This window comes from Sciurus vulgaris, assembly GCF_902686455.1.
Source record: "Sciurus vulgaris genome assembly, chromosome: 6".
In the NCBI taxonomy this organism is placed as follows: domain Eukaryota; kingdom Metazoa; phylum Chordata; class Mammalia; order Rodentia; family Sciuridae; genus Sciurus; species Sciurus vulgaris.
In genome coordinates this window covers 29,610,780-29,627,141 of record NC_136466.1, presented here as the reverse complement: position 1 = coordinate 29,627,141, position 16,362 = coordinate 29,610,780, and the positions used below count along the sequence as shown (strand labels likewise).

Here is a 16,362-nt window from a genome sequence, read left to right as displayed (position 1 = left end):
GCAACATCACCAGGTGATAAGAATTTGTCAGCCCTATTACAATCGTATGGGACCACAGTTGCATATACCCACTGTTGTTGACTAAACCTTTGTTATGCAGAGCGTGACTGTATTCTTCAGTCAGGAAAGGTGTTTGCATCCATTATCCCTTCACAACTGAGGTGGACAGGACAGGCTCAGTTGTCCTATTTAAAATATATCAAATCTGAAGCCCAGGGGGCTCTAGAACTTGCTCTGGATAACACAGCTCTTTAATGCCTGAATTCTCTAGTATGCAAGACTGTTTCTTTGACCCCATGCTGTTTCTTGGGCCCCATAAACAAACTCACTGCTTTAGATTGAACAGAACTTGGGTCTTCAGAAGCCTTCTTTGAATTCCAGTTCCAGAGTTTACCATGACCTCCAAGGGCAAAGTTCTAGAGAGGTAAAGCTCACTGTGAGAAGGGTAGGCCTGAAAGCAGCTGTAATTAGAAAAGGGTAGCACAGTGCTTTAAAGCACAGTCTTTAAATTGAAAAGCAAATAAACAAAAAAGCCCTGGGTTTCTGGTTCCACCACATTCTAGCCGAGTGACCATGAACCATTTATTTATTTTTTGTCTGAGTTCTGTTGTCTCAGTTATAATACATGGGTATTATAAAAGTATTTATGTCATGAGATTGTTGGAATTCACTGATACAATGAGATAAATCATTTAGCAGCACATAGCCATGAAAATAAGTAAAACATAGATGTTTCTGTTCACTAAATGGGTAGAGGCCTGGTCTATTAATAATAAGAGGTGGGAGTTAGTTTTGGCTGGGTGACCTTGCACTTTAGTGTTGTTTTTATGTGTACAATAAATAGAAGAGAGGGGAACAGAAGGAGTCACCCTCTTCTGATTCCCTTTGTTGTCAAATGTCAAGACTTCGGATCTCCAACATTCCAAGATTCCCTTTATTTCTTGAAGTTCTGTTTGTTTCAAGTCTCTATGAGATTCAGATTCTATGATTTTGAGATTCTCTTTCTGGGATTCCAAGGAGCCAGGACTCACCCAAAGTCCCATTAAAAGATTCTATTTGCATAAGACTTCCCCTCTGCATGGAATCAAAGTTCTTCCAAGCCTGGGAGCAATCTGCCTGAATAGCTCTTGCAGTGGGTTTCTTCTTAAATAGCCCTTCTCAGAAATTCTTTTCTAATCCAGTCTCCAACACACTTTACACACCGCTTCTCTTTGGTTTTCTCTTTTTTAAATCATTTTTTTAGTTGTTATTATTATTATTATTATTTTGGTGATGCTGGAGTTTGAACCCAGGGAGTCTCTACCACTGAGCTACATCCCCTGTCCTTCTATTTTTTATTTTGAGATAGGGTCTCACTATGTTGCTGAGGTTGGCCTTGAACTTGTGATACTCCTAATCCTTCTGCCTCAGTCTCCTGAGTTGCTGGGATTATAGGCCACCGCGCCTGCCTTGTCTACTTTAGAATTTTGTTCTTTTACATCATAGCATAGATCCCAATTGGTAATTATATTTTTATTTATGACGTTGGTTAATGTTTGTCTTCTTCATGTCTCCATTCCTTGGTAAAGTATATACTTAATAAAAATTTACTGGACGAAAGCTAAATGACGGTCAGGCATGGTGGCACATGCTTGTAATCCCAGCAATTTAGAAGACTGAGGCAGGAGGGGATTGCAATTTCAAGGTTAGCTGGGACAATTTAGTGAGACCCTGTTTCAAATAAAATAAAAAAAATAAAAAAAACAAAAAGGGCTGAGAATGTAACTCAGTGGCAGAGCATTCCAGGGTTCAATTCCCAGTACTGAAAAAAATAAAAGAAAGAAAAGCAAATGATGAGTGACATGGACAATTCAGTTTATTCCCAGGGCCTTCTATTCCAGACACTCCTCACCCCCTGGCTCACCCCAGGGTTGACACCTGGAAGGGAGTGACCTTTCAATTTCATGATATTGCCTGGACCATTTGGGTCCAGCCGCTCTGTTCCCCACCTGCCCATGGATTAGAAGAGACTTCTGAACTCTGTCCATTTGCCCATTAATTTTCTCAGCAAATATTTGTCTAGTGCTCACAAAGTGCCAGGCACTGTGCTAAGGCACTGGGGCAAAGCGTAAGCAAAGTGGGCTTGACCTCAGCTTTCAGAGGGCTCATGTCCTTACTTCCTAGAATAGGGCTGCAGACAGGCATCCATGATGTGATCATATAAGTTGTACAATTACAATCTGTGAAGACACAGCGAGACATAGAGGAACGGGACAGAAGCCCATGGTCTGGACCTGGACCTTGGGCTCAAGGGCATAAGGGCACATTCTCCAGGGCCTTGGGCTTGTCCTGCGTGACTGTTTTCAGGAACTCATGGATACTTTTCTTGTGAAATTTGTCCCCTGGGAAACCATCAGCTGGACCTTGGGTTTGAAGGGGAGATCTGCCAAGCCCCCAGCATGTCTCTTGAGCCTGAGGAGCTGGTGAGGCCCCTCTCAGAGTCCATTCTCTCCTTGCAGGACTCAGTCACTGAAGAATGTAAAAGCCCTGGAAAGTCAGGGCGCTAGGTGCCCAACACCTGTCTTGAACTCCTGGGGAACCTGGGGCCCAGAGAGGAGGCTGCACATGTTCACCCAGCAAGTGGCAAAGCAAGATCCGGAGCCCCAGCTCAGCTCCTTATTCTCTGCTGCTTTCCATCTGACTATGATGCTTTCCTTCTTCAAAATATGCCCACTGATTTCATAGGGGATCCTGTCTCAACCAGGACCCTGGAGAGTTTCTCCCTGCTACAAGCCATAGTTAGGGTACAGCATAACTGCAGGAGAGCAAGAGGCTCAAGGCTACATTTAAGGGAGTTGAGCTGTGTTTACCTAGGCCATAAACACACAGGAGGAAAGTTGGTGCAGTGGCACGTCTCCTTGAATAACATTCTTTCATTTAACTTTTTTTTCAAGAAAACTGTAGCTATTTGAACATTGAGATGCCAGTTCATGCTCATTACCACACTGTTTTCAACAGCAAAATATTAAAGCAACCTCAATTCCCTTTGATAAGGAATGGATAGACTGGGCACAGCTAAACCATGGAATACTATGTAGCACTAATAAAAGAGAAGAGGTAGCTCCATGCAGGAGCCAAAGCACCTTGTTGAGTGAAAAAAAGCAAGTTTAAGAATAGTTATTTCATATTTGCACAAGGAATCATTTAGGAGAATGACCAATGTAGCCTCATGTGTGAAACCTAAAATAATTAGAATTAGCGTAGATGTTCCTTTGCATGGCAATAGCTAAATAAGTGGTAATGTATACACTCAAAGGAAAAACGATGGCAGTGAAATTTAATGGACTGTTGCCGTATATTTAAACTTAACTAAGTCAATATCTAAGGGTAAAAGAAAAATAATCATATATATGATGTATCTGTACATGTACAAGTGTAAGAACATGTAAAGCACAACAAACCAATAAAAGGCTAGCTGAAAGTAAAAAAAAAAACAAAAGAAAAGCATGTATGGTGTCAAACCATTTACAGAAAAGAAAAAGAACTTACAATACTGTGAACATGTACACAAATGTATATAGAAATGCAGAAAAAGAGCTGGATACGATGGTGCACACCTGTAATCCCAATTACTTGGGAGGCTGAGGCAGGAGGATTTCAAGTTCAAGTCCAGCCAGGGCAACTAAGCGAGACCTTGTCTCAAAATAAAAAATAAAAGGACTGGGGGTGTGACTCAGTGGTAAAGCACCCTTGGGTTCAATCTCCAGTACATGGTGGGGCGGAGGTGCAGAAAAATATCTGAAAGACATACCAAAGCAATGAGAAAAGAGAAGGGGTCGTGTGGGGGTAGGGAGATGGGTTGGTCCAATGGAACTTAAGCTTTATCTGCTTTTCTTATTTTGAGAATGGATTTTATTTGTTTAAGTAAAGTTATATTTTAGAAATACCATCCTGTAGTGCCAGGTTCAACAGACTTTCTGTAAGGAGCCAGACAGTAAGTATTTTAGGCTCAGTGGGCCACACATTCTGTCCCAACTATTCTGTTGTTGGAGTGTACGAGCAGCTATAGACCAGGTGTCAAGAATGTGTGTGGCTGTGCTTCCATAAATCTTTATTTATGGACACTGAAATTTTAATTTGAAACATATCATTATTATTTGTTTTCGATACTAGAGATTGCATCCGGGGAGCTCTGACCCTAAACCACATCCCCAGCCCTTTACATTTCTTTTTCTTTTTTTTTTTTGCAATACTGGGGATTGAACCCAGGGCCTTGTGCTTGCGAGGCAAACACTCTACCAACTGAGCTATATCCCCAGCCCAATTTCTTTTCTTTCTTTCTTTCTTTCTTTCTTTCTTTCTTTCTTTCTTTCTTTCTTTCTTTCTTTCTTTCTTTCTTTCTTTCTTTCTTTCTTTCTTTCTTTCCCTTCCTTCCTTCCTTCCTTCCTTCCTTCCTTCCTTCCTTCCTTCCTTCCTTCCTTCCTTCCTTCCTTCCTTCCTTCCTTCCTTCCTTCCTTCCTTCCTTCCTTCCTTCCTCTCTCTCTCTCTCTCTCTCTTTCTTTCTTTCTTTTTTTTTTTTTGTGGTGCTGGGGATATAATCCCAGGGCTTTGTGCTTGCAAGGCAAGCACTCTACTGACAGCTATCTCCCCATCCCTAATTTCTTATTTTGAGACAGGATCTCACTAAGTTCCTGAGGCTGGCCTTGAACTAGTGATCCTCCTGCCTCAGCCTCCCGAGGTGTCGGGCTTACAGGTGTGTGTCACTGCGCCCCCATATAATTTTAACTTGTCATCAAATATTTTTTCCAATCATTTAAAAATGTTAAAACTGCTCTTAGCTTACAGGTTATGTCAAAGCAGCTTGCTAGTCAGCCATATCTGGTTCTTGGGCAACAGCCTACCTCAGGTTTAAGGCTAGTTCGAGTCCTACCTCCCACCTAGCCACACTCCCATATTTTGTCCTCAGGCCCCTCTGTGAGCCTCCTGTGACCCTCAATGGCCCCTCCAGCTCCCTCTCAGTTCCCCCTCCCCAGTCTGTCCTTGGGGACCCTCCTTTCCTGACTGCAGGACTGTTTTGTTTCCTGAGCAGGGTTCTGAATAGCTCCATTCACCTTGGCAGGGGTAATTTGGATAAAGGAATTTTGTATGGAGTCCTAGAGAAGCCAGGATTCAGGATTTGGATTTGCCTTTGAAATCAGGCATTCCCAGTCCCCTCCCATTGCAGGGGTCTGCGGTCACTTCCTGCTCACACTCTGCTGGCCTCAAGGGTCTCTCTCCAGCCGTCTCCGCTACCTACCTACCGCTCTTGCGCCTCAGCTCCAGGCTGCACCAGCACGGACCCCAGGGCCTGCGCTTCTGGCCTGTCGCCTGCTCATGGGTGTCATTTCAGGTATGGACATCTCCTTCCGCTGTGGCAAATCTTTTTGCTCCTTGGACATCCAGAGACCCCTTGCCTCTGGTTTTCCCAGGAGTGCACTGCTGACAGCATGGGAAGGGTGAGGAGCCCTGGAACCCACTGCTGAGGTCCAAGCTCAGCTCCTTCACTTGCTGTGTGGCACTGGCCAGGTCCCATACTTGACGAGGATGGACTGGGGGCTTTTCGAAGCCTTTCCAGACCTAACAGGCCTCTTTGATCTGAAACTCAGAGGTTCTCATTTTAATTCTTGCAATCTGTGCCTCATACATTGGTTCAGAGGGTGTGGGATTCTGGAAACTGATAGAACAAATAACTTGACCTTCTGGTCACTGGTAAGATTTAACAAGCCTAAGTCTCTAAGATTCAGTGTATTTAGAAGTAAACTGGGATAATGATGATATCGTTTTGATGATTAAATGAGATAATGTTCATACATGTTTCGAGCTAGTGCCTATGCTCTAAATAAGTGGTAGTGAAATTATTTTAAAGATCCTGAGCCCATCACACTAAGATCATGTAATCCCTATAGTCTGTGTGTTTCCTCCTAGCTTCTTTAAGCATGTACAATCTTGCTCATAAAGATCAATAGTTTTAGGGTTCCATTGGGGGCAGGGTCTGGGGATTTGTAGCCTAGAACTTGATAGTAGATCTCTCAGCTTCCATCTATCCCAGGAAGAGGCAGGGGTTGTGTTAGGAACAGGATGTAGAGAGATGTTGTCATCCCAGATTGCCTCTTCTAGATACTGTCTGGTCATTGGCAATATTTCTAACTGGTGCTCTCAGATGCTCCTCAGGGGGCCTCACATGGAAGGGAAGGAGCAGGTACCTTTCTTGGTAAGAAAGGAGATGTTTGGCAAAGGGTTGGTGTTGAGACCAGTAGGTGTTTGAAGGAGGAGGTGGAGGATGAAGGGGAGACTGGAGGAGAGGTTATCTAGGCATATAAACATGAGCAGTGAGAGGAAGCCCTGAGAGTCCAGGGATTTAAAAATTATGTCTTGTTAGGTGGTGGCACACTCCTGTAATCCCTGTGACTTGGGAGGCTAAGACAGGAGGATTGCAAGTTGGAGGTTAACCTCAGCAACTTAGTGAGGCCCTAAGCAACTTAGTGAGACCCTATCTCAAAATAAAAAATAAAAAGGACTGGGGATGTGGCTCAGTGGTTAAGTGCTCCTGAGTTCAATCGCTGGTACCAATAAATACAATACAATACAATACAATACAATATAATAAAATAAAAACCATGTTTTGAGGAATTCTACTGCCCTACTACCTGCCTCGAAGGGAGTTGGGGGTTGGGGGTGGGTGGAAGGAGCCAGGGGAGTGGCGACAGAGAAACTGGATGGGTGGGTCTCCAGCCCCTGCTCTCTCCAACTAGAAACCCCCTATTACGATCCCCCCCACACGTGGCCCCCCCCCCTTCAATCTCCAGTACAAAAGAAAAAAAAAAAAAGACAGTGGATTATTTTCTGCATGAGCTTTTCAGCAGTCAAGCCATTCTGCACGGAGATAGGGCTACTAGTCGAATGGCCTGGGCTCTGCATTTGGGCTGACCAGGGGTTTGAATTCTAGGTCTTCCATTCCTGGCCCATTTCCCTGGGAAAGTTAGTGTCTGTGAGCCTCAAGTGCCTCAGAATGATATTTACCTTGCAGTCATTAAGGGGATGAAATATGAAATATGAAAATGTATATAAAGGGGTATAGAACTCTTTCAGGAAAACTGTGACTCCATTAATGGTAGCTATTAAGTAGTGTGTCCCAGTTTCTAGACACATCTCCCCTCAAACTGAGTCCCTTATTATTATTTTTTGGTACTGGAGATTGAACCAGAGGTGTTTGCCACTGAGCTACATCCAGCCCTTTTTTTTTTTGCAGTGGTGGGGATTTGAACCCGGGCTTTGTGCTTGCAAGGCAAGCACTCTACCAACTGAGCTATATCCCCAGCCCCATCCCAGCCCTTTTTATTTCTTATTTTGAGGCAGGATTGTGCTAAGTTGCTGAGGCTTGTCTTGAACTTACAATTCTCCTGTCTCAGCTACCCGAGTTCCTGGGTTTACAGGTGTGCACACCGTACCTGGCAAGTTGCCTCTTTTGGAACATATCCAGAAAGTTTTGAAATATTGGTGGAACTTTGAATAAGACGTGTGTAAGTTCCCTTCCACAACTCACCAGCAGTAGGTCCCTTTCTGAGGAATTCATTATAAGGAAGCAGTCTGTCCAATGGCGTGTGTGCAAGACATTTACTTTGGAATTACTAATTTTGGATAAGCATGTAAGATAACCTAAATACCTAACAATGAAGAAATAAGTTGTTATACATCCCTACCACGAAATATCATGCAAGACACTTAAAAAGTTGCTGTACTTGTGTTTATTGGCATGGAATGATAATCATAACATATTCCTAAGTGAACATGCAGATTATTAAAATATGTATCATGTTTCATTTTAATTTTTAAACAAAATATCAATCCTTTGCAATTAAAAAGTCTTAGAAAATATACTTCAAAATGTTAGCAGTGGTTATCTCTGGATAGTAAGCTGTGAGGCAGATTTAGTCCTTTTCTTGGATTGTCTGTATTTTGTAATTTTTCTGAGAATTGCTGGTGAAGTAATGATCCCTGTAAAAGTGGACAGACGCTGAGGTTTGGCTCACTCCTGGGGTGATGAAAGGACGGAATTCAAGGAAAATGGTGAAAGCTGGAGACCCCACTCCCACTCTGACTTCTCCACAGCTGAAACCCAGGAGCACAGCAGAAATCCAAAGGCTCAGACAAAGAGGGCCTCAAAGCAGCCAGCCCTAGTGGGGTGAGGCCCCCAGGAGGCCAGGCCAGAGGAAACCCAAGTCAGATGGGAGCAAGACCCCCCAGAGAGGCTTCAGCCTCTGCAGCCATAAGTTCCCCACGCCCTTCCATCCTGACCCAGGTGCTAGGGAAGGGCCAGTTCTGGAAGTTGCAGGACTCGTGGAGTGTGCAGGCTAGGGAGCCCCTGGAGCTCCGCTGGGGTGTAGGACTGTCTGCTGGAGGGTGCCTGTGTACCTGGAGGAGGACAGCGAGGGGCGCCTGAGGTATGGCGAGGGTTCTGGCAAAAACTTTAATGTGCAGGGCCTGGGTGTAGCGCATTGGCAGTTCTTGCCTAGTGTGTATGAAGTCCTAGGTTTGATCCCCAGCACCAAAGAAGGAACAATTGAAACAAAAACAACGTGCCCAGGGGCGGGTCACAGGTTACTGGAGAGTAATTCACAAGCACATTGACAACCCTTTACAGGGATCGAAGTGGCTCAGAACCCACCCTGGGTGTCTTGTTATGCCCGACTGTAGTCACCAAAAGACAGGAATAAAATGGATTCACAGGATCCAGCAAATGGGTAGTGGTTTCAGGGAGCGGGTCTACAATGAATCAAAAATACAGTCTCTAAAAAAAAAAAAAAAGTTGTGCTTGAAGTTCCAGCAATCCTGGGCTGCTCAATTTGGAGAAAGGAAAATAGTGCCTGGCTGGCTGACCTATCTATGCTTAGGTCTTAGGCTGAAGACCCCCTCCTGCCAGGCACATCATTATAAGGAAGCCAAAAATCAAGGCAAAGATGACCCCACCATCCCAGAAGATAATCAGAAGCTGGAATATAAAACCGGGTTCAGATTTGTCTACCTTCTCTCACTTCAGCCTCTTCAAGTGGGATTTCCTGGGATTCTGCTTCCTTTGCGGGGCGGGGGTGATTAGAGGACATGTTAGCCTGAAAAATGGTACACAGGGACGGTGTCAAGAACGCAAAAGGAGTTGGGGATTACATTTTGCCACGTGTGGCCAAGGTCAGTGGCAAGTAGGCAGCCCGGTCAGAAGTTGTGCTTGGGTATAAACCGAGGAGTGGGATAGCTGGGTCAAATGGTGGGTCCATTCCAAGTTTTCTGAGGAATCTCCATACTGCTTTCCAGAGTGGCTGCACCAATCTGCAATTCCACCAGCAATGTACAAGTGTGCCTTTTCCCCCACATCTACGCCAACACTTATTATTGCTTGTGTTCTTGATAATAGACCGCTCCTCGGTTTATATCCAAAGGACTTAAAGTCAGCATACTATAGTGATGCAGCCACATCAATGTTCATAGCTACTCAATTCACAATAACTAGATTGTGGAACCAACCAAGATGCCCTTCAATTGACGAATGGATAAAGAAACTGTGGTATATATACACAATGGAATATTACTCAGCCATAAAGAAGAATAAAAATGGCATTTGCTGGTAAATGGATGGAGCTGGAAAATATCATGCTAAGTGAAATAGGCCAAGCCCAAAAAAACCAAAGGTTAAATGTTTTCTCTGATAAGTTGACGACCATATATAATGAGGGGAGGTGGCGGGGGGTGGGAGAAGAGAAGAATGAAGGAACTTTGGATGGTGTAGAGGAAAATGGGGTGGGAGGGGGTGGGGGACGAAAAGATAGTAGAATGGAACAGACAGTATTACCCTATGTATATGTATGATTACATAAATGGTGTGAATCTATATTGTGTACAACCATAGAAATGAAAAGTTGTACCCCATTTGTGTACAATGAATCAAAATGTAATCTGTAAAAATTAAAATTTTTTTTTTTTTTTTTTTTTTTTTTTGTGGTGCTGGGGATTGAACCCAGGGCCTTTTGCTTGTGAGGCAAGCACTCTACCAACTGAGCTATCTTCCCAGCCCAAAACAATCTTTTTTAATTAAAAAAAAAAAAGTGAGGTTTCCAGGCCCCACGAGCGACTTTGTGCTCCCAGGTGGTGATAGTACGAATCCATCCTAGGCTTATTTTTCTCTCTCCCTCATTCCTAGACCCAGAGGAGCTTCACAGAAGACTACTATGAGGTGGTGAGCTGCATACCCATCAGCCAGCCCTGCTTCCTTACCAGGTGACTAACCCCCTGGCCCAGGTGACTGCAAAGGGAGTTCCCTCCTGAAGAGGTCCCAGTGGATGGAACAGACATCTCCTTCGCTGTGAAGAAGGGATTCACCATCCACTGGCCCAAGCTTCCCTGGCTCCCTCTTCTGCTTGGCCAGCCTAGGTGGCATGAAACAAATATCTACCAAGTACATGCTGATCTACATCAATTGTGCATGGACTTAGGGCCCTGAGTGGGCAGGGAAGGGAGGGATAGGGAAAGAGATACCTCCTTTGGGAACCTCAGATCCAGAGCGTGTGAATTATGGTGCTCTAAACAATCCAATAACTTTTTTTTTTTTTTTTTTTTTTTGGTACTGGGGATCAAACTCAGGGCCTTGTGCTTATGAGGTAAGCACTCTACCAGCTGAGCTATCTCCCCAGCCCTCCAATAACTTTTAATAACGCTCCATGTGGTTAACCATTTTGTCCAGAGCACCTACCTTATTGCCCCATATAACAATCCAGGATGCATTAGTTCAGCCCATCCATCATCTATTCTCAATCAAGTCTAACTATTCCATTCCTCCATCCTCTCTCAGATCATCCATTTATCCTCCATTGGTCAGTCATTCCATCATCCATATATACTCCATTAATTCTTTATATCAATTCATACATCCTTTGCCAATTCAGCCATCTCAACCATTCACAAATTTAATGTCTCCGTCCATTCATTTAATTCAATTTTACTATCCATTCATTCAATTTGTCCATCTCTCCATCCATTTACCTGCCATCAGTTCAGTCATTAAAATAACCTGTTACCATGCTTGTTCCCATCATTTCTCCCCTCTTATCCATGGTGGCTCCATCTTCCTCCCCCCAACCCACCTCCAAGCAACATCAATCCAACTAGGAAAGAACTTCAATGTGATCTGCATGGTTCTAGGTGAACCAGAGATTGCTGTGGATTTTCACTGGGAATATCCATGACAAGAAGAGAATGTAGCTCCGTGGTAGAGCATCCCTGGCTCTACCATGGAAATATGTGTGGGCAAAAGGGTGGGATTGAGGGATTGGGATGAAGGTCAAGAGTGATCATTGCAGAATGGAACCACTGTTGGGAATTGATGAACTTGGATTCTAGCTCCACCTCTGACACTGCTTCCTTGAGTGACATGAGGGCAAGTCACTTCCTTTATCTGGGCTTCAGTTCCCTCATTTGTCAAATAGAGCTACCTTTCAGTTCACTGCCAAAGAATGTATAATTTCTTTGTTAATTTATGCAATAATTACTAAGCATTCGCCACATGCCAAACATTGTACCGGGTACTGAGTTATAATGATGAGTCAAAGAGATATGCTTCTGCTACCTGGAAGCTCATAGTCAAAGCAGGGAGACAGACACAGTCAGTCACGTGGGGAGTGCCAAGAGCTACCGTGACAACAAAGCAGAGCAATGTGATTGGGTTTACCTAGGATGGAGTGGTAGGGAGTCATCTTCAAGGGCATGACCAGACTGTTCCCAACCACACGAAGATGAGGCTTGAGCAAGTGCTCAGCGCTGTGGCTGTGTGTGATAGGGAGATGGGCCAAACATCCCAAAGGCGGTTTCCTGGGTATCCATTGTGGCCCAGAGCTTTGAGGTGGTGTTAGAGTGGGTGGTGGTGACATACTTCCCTCTCAAAGAATTTACCTCTGTCAACTCAAACATCTGTAGTACAACTGTGCCAAATAGTATGCTACCAACACCAAGGACTTAAGAATTCTTAAAAAGCTTCCTGGGAGAGCTGGAATTTCACAGAAATTATGAAGTATGAATTTAGGTGGGCAGAAGGTCTTCCTGGCCCATGGCAACAAGAGCAAGGGTGAGCATGTCCCCCATACAACACAGAGATCTGCCTCTCCCACTATGGTGGAAGAAGAATGCAGGGGAGCAGCGTGGGCCATGCTTAGGGACCAAGAATCATTCTCCAGACTCTGAGGAGCCATCAACGATCCTGAGCAGTGAGCTGACCTTGTGTAGGTCAAAATGGAAAGAGTGGGACAGAAGAGCCTGTGAGGGACTGTCACCCAGCCAGAGACCACTTAAGAGTAGAACTGGGGGTGTAGCCCAGTGGTAGAGCACCTGCCTGGCATGCACAAGGCCCTGGATTTGGAACCCAGTATGAGCACACACCAAGTACAGGATGGGGAAATAAGGTGTTCTGTAAGCTGTGACTTTTCCATACGATAGCCATTTTCAGCAGCCCTGAAAGGTAGGCCATGGAACCCAGCCCGGGTGTGTGGTTCCCCCTTAACTTAAAGTGCTCCAGCAGCACCTCACTCCCATCTTTAGTGGTCTGAACCATGTGCTCCCTACAGTGCCAGGCCAAAGGTTGATCCCAATTAAGATGTCATAAGAGGAATCCTCACAGCCGTACAAGGTATAAAAGGTGGGAAATTTGTCAGAGGAGGGAACTGAGACCTGTGAAAGGAAAAGGAAGAGGTGGTCTGGAGCCACATGGCTTTGCTAAACCAGCATTTCCCCAAAGCATGTTCCTCAGAACGGTAACATGCCACAAAATTCTCTCCCACCCTGCCCCTAAGAACGTGTTCAAGAAAACACTGCTTCTACTAAGCATCACCTACGCTGGAGAGTCAAAACATGCACACGGTGGATTCAGTGGTCTGTTTCTAATTTTCCTTTGTTTGACTCAGTGTTACTCTGATGATGGAATCTGCACTTTGCCCTCCTTGGGAAGGTAGCACTCAACAACAGCCCTATAGAACCGAGGACCCCGGAATCCCCACCAGGAAATGCTGTTATCCTTGTTACCTTTGGACATTCTTTTCTTTCTTCCCTTTTTTTTTTTTTTTTTTGGTTTTGGGGATTGAACCCAAGGGTGATTTGTCACTGAGTTATATACTGAGCCCTTTTTTCAGTTTGAGTCAGGTCTTGCTAAGTTGTTGAAGGCCTCAAAAGTTGCTGGGACTGGTCTTGAAGTTGTCATCTTCCTGCCTTAGCCTTCCTGAATTGCTGGGATCACAGATGTGCCTGCCTGGAACACTTCTTGAGTAGGAAAGGGGACCCCAGCTCCTCTCTAGGAACCTGAGAGACTTCAAGGTTTTCCCAGAGAACCTGCCTTTTAGGTGGTCTGATACCATGTGTCATCAAGTGTGGCTTTGGGCACTCTCTTCCCCTTTCTCTGAAAGGATGCATAGTGCCTCTTACTTGCTTGGTGCCTGAGTCAGCTAATGAACAATCACTTTTTGTCCCCTGCAGCTGAGCTGACCCCCTATGTCAGTGAGTGGTCCAATGTGATACAGCAGGAGGCAGCGAGCACCTTCTATGTGTGAGACCCAGACTGGGGATCTACATCTCCCAGGCCACCAACCTTCAGGGCACAGGTTCTGCCGCCAATCATGTCCGAGTGACCCAAAGCTTTCAGGTCTCCCATACCCCTTCTTAGCTTCCTCCATGACTAAAGGCTTTTGGGTGTAGAGTAATGGACAGAAATGGGGAGAGGGACCTGTGGGAATCTCAGGATTTGTCTTGTTAAGGAGGAACTCCCACAGAGCAGAAAACACCTTCTTATTCGCTCCTTGCCCTCTCCCACTCCATCCCTGCTATCACCCTCGCCTCCACAGCAGCATTACTCCATGCACTGACCTGTTCTGAAGGTCATCTTTCACCCTGATGCCAGGCCCCATCTGTGGTGAAAAGGCTGGACCAGAGGGGCTCAAGTAAGTAGGTGAGGGGGGAATCCCAGAACCATGGTGGGTCATCTAGGCCCAGGAATTTATTCTTCCAAGATCCTTGCCATTGGCAGAGAATTTACCTCCCTCCTCTCCCAGGAAAACACAGAGATCAAATAAATAAGTTATTGCATGTTGTTTTGTTTCCAAAGCTTGTCTGGCCCAGGGTAAAGGTATGACCAGAGGTGATCTATTCACACCCACCATCGGGTACATGAAGAAGGCCCTGTGCCCCTGGCTCAGCCCTGCCCCTCTTGATTCAAAGGATGCTTTCTAAAGTGCATTCTGCAGCCTCAAGTGCTTTCAGGGGGTAGGGGTGGCGGTGGAGGGTAGAAGCTTTGTCAAAGAAGTTTGGAAGATACTGGGGACCTGACCCCCTGCTTGGAGAATTGCAATGCACTAGCATGTTAGAGTCCTTGAGAGTACTGCAGGGTGCAGATTTGTTTAACTTGATTGAACCTAGAGTTTCCCAAGATTCTGCACCGTGGAATCTTTTTCAGTCATGCCCATTAATGTCCCATAGACTAGCATATCATGGACGTGCTATGGAAAAAGTTGCATGAAAAATTCCATGTGCATGTCATTCCAGAGCTGGCCTCAGGGCCCCTAGAGAACCTGATTGGCCATGGCTGGGAAAACAGCTTCACACTCCCTGAGCCCTCTGTGTCCCCCACTTAGCAAGGGAAAGGGAGAAACCCAGTCGCATCTGAATTTTTTAGAATAGAACTGGATGGAGATAATATCCAGGGGAACGAAAGAGGTGGTCTGGGTAGGTGTCAGCACAGAACATCTGATGGAAAATGTGGACTGACTTTTCCTACCATCTGGTTCAGGGTCTGTGGCTGGAGTGGGGGCCTCAGACAAGATCCTTTGGCTCTTGTGTTCTGTTTGCTCTGCTGCTAAGGAGGGAGAAGAACCTGCTTCAAGGATCTTGTGAAGACCAGGCAAGGGAGGGGTGTGAGGAAGCACTTTGATGAACATACTCGGTGCGAGGGTTATTATTAGTCTCTAGCTGACCTGAAGCTTCCTGAGAAAAGTGAAAATCCACACGCTGTCGGGCTGGACCATCCTGCTGAGGTCGGTCACTCTGGCCAACCCTTTGACTGATAGAGAAGTAGGGGGCCACATGGGAGCCTGGGACTTGGGATCAGGGGTGGCAGAAGGAGTGAAAGAGACTGGAAGGGTGGGGGAGGTAGAGGAGAAAGGCTGTCATGGATCTGATCTTCCCAGAGGCCAGGAGCAGAAAAAAGCAACAGGGAAAGATCAGATGACAGACAGGTGAGGTCCCCGTCCTGACTGTGGGGTCTGCTCCCCTTCTGGCTTCCTCATCTGTAGAGGGATGAGGTTGTAGTTCTGCCTGTTGAGGGTCCTCAGACCCAGTAAAATGGCCCTTGGGCTCCCGTGGCACTGAGACTAGAGGACCTGGAGGGCTGGGGGATGAGCCACACCTGCCAAAGGCAGAGGAGCTCTGCCATTGCCCTTGGGCTGATCAGAGTCTGACACCAGAAGTGATGTTGGCCAAGTGGCTGCTTGGCCCTGCCAGGCCCCAGGGCCTTCAGGGACTCGCTTCCAGTCACTCACCTTTCCCAGTCTGATTCACAGTCTGCCTTTCAGACAATCCTAGAATTGGACATTAAGTGACTTGAGTCCTTGGACAGTGACTGCAGCCATCTTAGAGCAGGGGTAAACTGAGGCTTGGAGGAGGCCAGGGCAGAGGTGGAACACCTGGTGAAGATGGCAAGTCAGTGAGTTGGCAGCAAAGCTGACGAGCTGGGGCCAGGGGTGGTCTCCTCTGTCAGATGGCCAAAGTGGCACAGGCTGCCCTGGGAAAAGCCTCAGAACTTTCCTGATATAGACAGATAGAAAGCAGAGGGAGGAAAGGCCTCCTCTTGCTTGTTCCCTGGGCCAACTCAACGAGAGGCACTACTCGGGGCCTCCAGAGCCCCATGGGTGATCTTGGTGACCCAAGCCCCCCAGGGCTCACTGGGCATAGACCCAGGCTCCCCAGCTCACTCCCACCCTTCTTCCTTCCTGGACAAAGAACTCATAGGCTCTTGTTGTCTTCTCCAGAAAGTCTTTGGTGGAAGCTATGACCGTAGGCATCATGGTGGGCCCAGGCTCTGCCCCTTATGTGGCCAGGAAGGAGACCTCTGTGGGGGTAACAGAGGCCAGTGCGAAGGTGGAAGAGGCATCGGCACCAAGGACTCGGTACAGCAGCTCCTCCTTCTCCTGCTGCAGCTGTCGCCGCACCTGTGACTCCTTCTCCAGAGCTTCCCGGGTCAGAAGCAGGTCTTCCGAGAGCTGCCTGTGGATGCAGACAGAACTCAGGGTTGTACGGGGGAGTAGCTGCTGCAGAAACCAACCCATC

The 16,362-nt window shown here is 46.1% G+C and overlaps 1 protein-coding gene and 1 pseudogene across 3 annotated transcripts in view; one reads left to right on the top strand and one right to left on the bottom strand.

The window, feature by feature from the left end:
• Positions 1 to 5,562: 5,562 nt before the first annotated feature.
• LOC306664270 (platelet-derived growth factor receptor-like protein) lies at positions 5,563 to 14,548 on the top strand (annotated as a pseudogene). The gene is made up of 3 exons: positions 5,563 to 5,626; positions 10,208 to 10,485; positions 11,123 to 14,548. The product of its transcript is annotated as a platelet-derived growth factor receptor-like protein (transcript).
• Positions 14,549 to 14,708: 160 nt separating this feature from the next.
• The window catches only part of CCDC69 (coiled-coil domain containing 69), a 41,504-nt gene continuing 39,850 nt past the window's right edge, over positions 14,709 to 16,362 (bottom strand). For both annotated transcript variants that reach the window (XM_079145790.1, XM_079145791.1), the window contains exon 9: positions 14,709 to 16,299. In XM_079145790.1, coding sequence (XP_079001916.1) covers positions 16,122 to 16,299 — 178 coding nt within the window. In that variant the 3' untranslated portion in view covers positions 14,709 to 16,121. The remainder of the gene's footprint in view (positions 16,300 to 16,362) is intronic.